This window comes from Argiope bruennichi, chromosome 4 (assembly GCF_947563725.1).
Source record: "Argiope bruennichi chromosome 4, qqArgBrue1.1, whole genome shotgun sequence".
Lineage (NCBI taxonomy): Eukaryota > Metazoa > Arthropoda > Arachnida > Araneae > Araneidae > Argiope > Argiope bruennichi.
This window is the reverse complement of record NC_079154.1, coordinates 68,201,442-68,208,445: the sequence shown is the minus strand read 5'-3', so window position 1 is coordinate 68,208,445 and position 7,004 is coordinate 68,201,442. Positions and strand designations below refer to the sequence as shown.

Genomic DNA, 7,004 nt, shown 5'->3' with positions numbered 1-7,004 from the left:
TACATTTCTGTAAATTACATGCTTTTTAAGATAGAAATTTGATTTAAAAAATGTCCACTTTCTATTTATGTGATTATGAACAACAAAAAAATGCCGTCAGAAATATAAGTTTTCAAGTAATTATTTGGGAAAATGAACATTATTCCATATTGAACTGTATTTTAAAACTTCTGTTTTTTTTAACTGCAAATTTTAGTTTTTTAAAGTAAATTCCAATTTTGTATTTTGTTTTCAATGTATTTTCTGATTTAATTTTATAATATTAAAAAATAAAAACAAAACTTTTGAAAAAAATGTTTATTTCTTTCATCACATTTATTATTTATATACACATACAAAAACTACATTTCTAGCACTTTGATACAAAAAAAATCTATATTAAAAGTGATAGTTGAAGAAAGCTTTTCATAAAACAAGCTGGAAATCCATTTGCCCCATATTCCCTTCAAAGCATGTTTTTAATGGATTTCTCATTAATACATTTAAACTTGGACTAGACTTTAAAATGAAAGATTACAAATATGTTACTATTATGTTAGTAATATTTTAAATTGAAATCTATACAATGAATTTTCTACTATTTTAGCTTCATTTTTGTCTTTATTACTTATTTTCAACGCATGCAAAGATCAAACATAATTTTTAAATTCCTTTTTTAACATATGGAAAGTAACAAATTATATATAAAAATGAAATAAAATTCAAAAAAATATTTAGTGAGTTATTTAACAATGTGGTTTTGAATTCTAGGTAACAGTTAATACTCTTAATAAAGTTGTAACAATTTTAACAAAATGCAGATTATAGTAAATTGCTTTCTTTAATAAAACAACAAAAAGTTTCAAAACAAATAACTTTGAATATATATGGCTTAAAAAAAAAAGATGACAATCGTTTACACTCAAATCATATTTACAATACTATAAAAGGAAAATAGTAACAGAAGATTATAACGATTGTAGAAAACATTAAATTCAGATGACTCGAATGCACATTTTCAAGAATTACTGTACGTAATTAACATTCAAAAGTTGTTTTATTATTTTTTCTTAAGAAATTATTTCATATCTTGTATAACAAAATTGAAACATTTAGCACATTTTATATTTTTTAGCACCGAAAAATTAATTGTAATAATGATCTAATTTTTCCATTACATTTTAATTTAAAAATCACAGTATATTATTTACTTGACAAATAGTATAAAAATACTGTTAAGACATTTGAAAAATGTATAAAAAATGTCGATACAGTCTCATACTAATTAAGCTATAAAGCATCAAAAATTTTATTTTAATCAAGCAACTGAATGACACATATGACCAGATCACCCACTCCATTAAGCAGCTTTTTGGACATTGATTTTTTCTTCCGTTCCGTTCTTTTCACATTCGTATTCACTGGTTGAACAGAATTAGACGGCATTACAGTCAAGTCCACATTGTTGGACGATGCTACTTCTGGGGACGACAACGATAAAAGATTCTGATGTGGCTGACGTTTCTCTGCAATCTTCCATCCATTCCATCGATCTGGAAGAGATCCGACGCTTGTTGAAGTAGGATTGTTAAGCTTGGACAAAAACAGGTCTTTGTCTTCTTTGCATAAGATACCATGGCTGACTGGACCTCGAAGGAACTCCTCTGGTGTCATCGTGAGGTACCTGACTAGGTAGAGGGCCTTTCCCAGAACAGAACACTTATTTTCGGACGTCAGTTCCTTCCTCTGTTTCTTGCAGGCTCTGCAAGCCCATCGCATCACAGAATCGAACACAACCGCTTCGGAACTAACTTGTAAAGTGTCTCTTTTCACAATCTCTACCATCAGTTCGAGTTCCAGAGTTTCGAAAAGTTCGCTCTGTAGGACGTCATCGGCATGGTGGTCGATAATTAGGAAGCACTTGAAAACGAGTTCGTTCCTTTCATTATCGTTGTCGTGGCACTCTTCAAGAGGCGCGGAGTCGTTGCAAGGATGATGAACTTCTGGGCAGAGTAGATGGCTGAGGACGATGAGGACATTTGAAGTGTTGACGTTTTTTGAAATGTGGCTTAGGCAATGAGTGGTGAGTAAAGGAAGATGGTACACTCTGCTGGGATGCAGAAGACGCAGAGTTGAGTCTACAGTGAGTAAAGTGACATGCCCTGTGTAGATGTATCTAAAAATTTTAAAAAGTAAGTTTAAATTTTGAATGTTAAATTAAACATGATAAAAATAATTACGAATTGTCTTGATTTCGCTAAAAGTTATTATGTTCTTTCAATTCTTCTTTTCCCCATAAAAAGACAGAAATAACTGCTATCGTTACATTAAAAAATTAGCTCTTCAAATTTTTAATTTGTTCAAAATGCAATTTCAGGAATAAACATTTAAAGAAATGAACAAACATGTTCTTTCTAATATGAAATCAATGTTCAAGTCTAATATCAATGAATTGTGATAGCCTGTTGATAAGCTATCGGCTTTGGGGCCGGAGAGTTCCAAGTTCGGAACCCGATTCCATCGATGAATTGCTATACAAGTGACCAGATGCATACTAACTCCGTCTGGGTCAAACGTTATCTAACGTGTATGGAGAGGTGGTTTGGTGATAGAGAAAGTTGCCGTCCTCTTGATCTGATCATGATTCAAAATTACGATGGCCATCCTCAAATAGCACTCCTGCTTCCCCAAAATAGAATATGTGTATGGATAAACTAACGTTAATAGTGTATACTCATTTGTATTTTCGGAAGCCGCTTTTCCTCGAGTAGTCTTTCACTTTTTTATTTCCTTATACTCGTATCTTTCTAGATTTTCAGGATATTCTTGAATATTTTCCTCTCGTAATTTCAAATGAGAAAAAATTCGTGACCAATTTTTATTACATAATTTTTTACGGCCTAAAATTTTATGAATTAGAGCAGCACTATTAATGATAAAAAAGAATAAATTCCTTTTTAAATAGATACAAAAATTTCATGGAAAAGTTTCAAGAGATGGTTTTTTTTTGTTTTTTTTTCTCGCCTCCGTTAGCACAAGTTGCTCTATAACATTGCTATAATATATTCGCAATATTGCGCGACGTTTAGAGCATCGAACAACATTAAGGAGGATATCATGCAATATTTTGAACTTATAAAAATACCATCTGTTATCAAATATTGAAGAAACTGAAAGAAGACATCTTCAAAGTTTTCGTGACTCTTTCTTTGTTCAGTCCTATCCTATTTGATACTGCTGGTACTGTTTAAGAAACCCTGGTTTAACTTTGAAATATCAAAATGCGTTGTATATAAACTCTAAATGTAACTATGATACTGTAATTTGAAATATATTTTCATTCACTGATTCATCATTTATAACTTTGGTTCAAATCATATGATCTTCATATTCGATTAAAAAAACAGCTCAGCAAGTGCGAATTCGGAGTTATAGATTTTTAAGGTACTTCATGTAATAATTTAGATATAATAAAATCAACATCTAATTGAGTACCCTCATCTGTGTTTCTCAACTTAGTTTAACTACCTTATTATCCTCATCTTAACATTACATGATGAATCATCTTCTGAAATGTACTCACCTGAGCATTTGCTCGAAGACTTCAGGTTGGAGATTGGGGAGTTTGAGAACGACTGGCGTAACTGGTTCTGACTGGACATCCACGCTGCTGAGACGGGCCATGAGCTCCTCAGCTTGATCCCCATGAGCTGCCTTCAAGAGAGCGGACAGTGTTGGTCGGGTTTTGCTAAGAATGAAGGAATGGGCAGGGAATCTCCATTCCTCTTGGCCTACGATGAAAGTGATGTCGCTGTGATCTTCGCTGTTGTAGAACAGATGACCAGGACTTGGGGCAGAAGGTTGAGGAAGTTGTTGAGTGTGAGAACTGTTTTCCTATTATAATGAAAAAATTCGCATTTAAGAAAATTATAAAGAACTCATATTAAAAAAGAAATCTATTTATTTTCTAAGGCAAAGACTTAATTCAATTTTTCTATGCCCACTTGTTAATGATAATGCTCAAACAAAGCTGCGAAATGGTACATATTTGATTATTATGAACTGTTATATTTTGCATCTCTTTTAATTGGAATAATCTAGAAATGTCTGTAAAGCTCTTTTGGCATTTAGAAGACCTGTTTTGGTGTGTGTTTATGTGTGTGAATAATGAATGAGAGAAAACCTAGAAATGCTTATGAAAGCAAATATACATTTTTTTATTCAGTAGTTTTTTCTTAATTTGAATTTGCCAATACATTAACCCCGTGGGGCACTTCGAAATCAGGATGAGATGCTTCCGGCATGGTGGTTGGATCTCGCTACCCTGGAGGGTACACTAATAAGTGGGGGATCTGACTCCTCCCATCGATGACGGGACGTACTTCCTTCGGGGAGGGTTGTACCGTGGCCGGTTACGGCCCTTAGGACACTCAACCACAGTTCCCGCCAATGTTTCTGTTGCGGCAGTCCGGTCATTCAGTTTTTATGTTTTAAATCTGTGTGTTTTCGTGGCGGGTCGGAGAGTTAGATGTCTGACTTGCCAATACATTTTTTTTTTTTTTTTGTTCTGTTAGTAGATCGTCATTTGTTTCAGTCCAATTTTAATGATTAGTTTTAATTTGAACATCCTGAATGTAATCAGGGGATTGCAAACCTCACATTTTATTTGCATCTTTTTTATATTTTTTATGGAAGACTGTAACAAAGATTAATGCGCTGAGATCTGCTAATATTTTCTCGAGATAGATGAATTTTCTTTAGTGTAAACTTATTCATTTTATTATTCATTTAATCAAGCATATTTTACTTTTGAGTGGCAGAATTAATTATTTCATAAAGTTCATCTTTATTTTATTATTATTATTATTATTTTTTTTTTTTTTTGTTCCAAGCATGTATCGTCTGATTTCTTTTTCTTATCGAATGAATCACTATTTGTTTCAAAGTGCGTTTAGTAATTATTTTTTATTTAAGTGTTCGCGAAAATTATAGATAGATAAAATCCCACTGAAAGGAAACAAAACTTTAAATATTAATATACATTTACATCCAAAGTGTATAAATAATATACATTTTTAAATCTCTTAAGCACTCTGAATGTGCACGAGATTTTCTACTATAACTTCCATTAGTTGATCTGTGACAATTACATCTGAAATGCTATTAACAGGTCAGCAGCCCATCTGTACGAAGACATCTTTTAGTACATCAAAAAATATCGAAATATGGCATAGAAATTATATAATGAAAACCAAATTTGTCACCTTCTGAATTTTCATGAAATACTGCTTAAAATTGTGCTGAATAACCCATTAAGATTAGAGTTATGTAATCGGAAGTCAGCTATTTGCAAGTATAGTAAGGTTAGTATATAAAAATGACTAACCTTACCTTAGATATGCAAAAATCACGGGATAATGCACAAATATATGCGTTTCCGGATTTAAAATAAAAAGCGAAAACAAAAGCATTCTTCTTTTGCAAAATCAATCCGTGGCGTGAGGTTTTCTGAAACAGGATCTTGTGCATTCACATCGTTTTGAAATGTCGCAGCTTTTGCCTATTAAAAAAAATATTGCTGTCCTTCCTAATATTATTATTATTTTACTGATATTTAAAGTAAAAATTCTGTCTCTAAATTATCTTTCATTCCCAGGATGAAAGATAATTCATTTTAATTCTATTCATGAATGCTGAAAAGACAAGAGGTGAAGCACATATTTGTGGGATGTTTGTAAATCAATGCAAAGTGGATATATGTAGGACATTTGCGTGAACAATGGGATAATACATTTTTTAGAAAGAAAATACGAGAAAGTTTCGGGGAAATCACTCCTTCTCGTTTATTTTATTCTTTTTATTTTCAGTGGTACATTTGAATTTCATTTTATACGTCTATATTTGATTTACTTTTATATTATGCATTACACTCTTCATCTAAATTTGTATTTCTATTTTTTAAATTTTAAAGACTTTCTTTTATTTTAGTAATTTGTAACGATTCGGCAAATTTCATTTAAGTTGATTTTAAAAAATGGTAATAATCAATGTTCTTTCTCGTTTAAAAATTCTATTTTATCGAGGATGGGGAGCACTGAAGTAATTAAAATTGTATTATTGCTTCATTACTCAAACATTTATTATTATTATTATTAATTTACTTGTTGAAAACATTTGTAAAAAACACATATAGCTTCCATTTCCGTGAAACCGTTATTTTGCTTTTGTTACTGGCTTTACTTCCCACAATTCAACGGTATTTGTTCACATCTTTAATTATTTACTTTTTACAACTATACAATTTGAATGACAAATTGTACTCATGAATTAAACTACAAAGAATCTTTATTTCCCTCTATTTTCGACTATTAAAGAAATAATATATATATATATATATATAAAGTGGAACGTGGGAGCAGGATGGAGGGGGGGGGTAAAAGTCTGAAATAACTTCTGAAAGGGTTGAAGTGGCACAATGGGTATACAAATGTGTGCGGGGTGAATGCACTCACCAGAGTGAGGTAGGTGGCTTCGGCAGGCTCCCTGTGTTGCACCCTCGTGGTGACGACAGGGGCGGTGGTGGCGGTGTCTGAGCAGAGTGCAGTTCCCGTGCACCGCATGGGGGGCAGCAGAAGGGTGGGTCTGGGCGTGGGCGGGGTGGAGGATCGTCTGCGCGGATGCTTGGAACTGCTCTTGCGCCTCCATGCGACTCCGCCGTTCTCCGAATCCTTCACGCGAGGACGGCACTGCAAGAGAGAGAAAATGTCTTTTGTTTACATTCAGAAAAAAAGTTAGAAAAAAAAATGTTTGAGAAAAAAATTAATTAGAAATATGGCTTATTATAGTGTTAATGATAAAATTCAGGTCTCTTTATTCGAATGCTCAAAAAATAATTTAAAATTGAAAAATGCAAATGGTTGAGAATGAGAAGAACAATAGGAAATCATTGGTTATTTTTGGATAATGTGGAAATATTAATGCTACTTTTCATATTTCAAAAAAGATTTTGCATAAATTTATCATTA

At 32.4% G+C, this 7,004-nt stretch overlaps 1 protein-coding gene across 6 annotated transcripts in view; it reads right to left on the bottom strand.

Annotated features, from left to right (window-relative positions):
- Positions 1-282: 282 nt before the first annotated feature.
- Positions 283-7,004, bottom strand: part of LOC129965486 (BTB/POZ domain-containing protein 6-B-like) — a 113,788-nt gene continuing 107,066 nt past the window's right edge. For all 6 annotated transcript variants that reach the window (XM_056079402.1, XM_056079406.1, XM_056079405.1 and 3 more), the window contains exons 2-4: positions 6,492-6,725; positions 3,563-3,873; positions 283-2,155 (exon numbers count right to left, since the gene is read on the bottom strand). In XM_056079402.1, the coding sequence (XP_055935377.1) occupies positions 1,294-2,155; positions 3,563-3,873; positions 6,492-6,725 (1,407 nt within the window). In that variant the 3' untranslated portion in view covers positions 283-1,293. The remainder of the gene's footprint in view (positions 2,156-3,562; positions 3,874-6,491; positions 6,726-7,004) is intronic.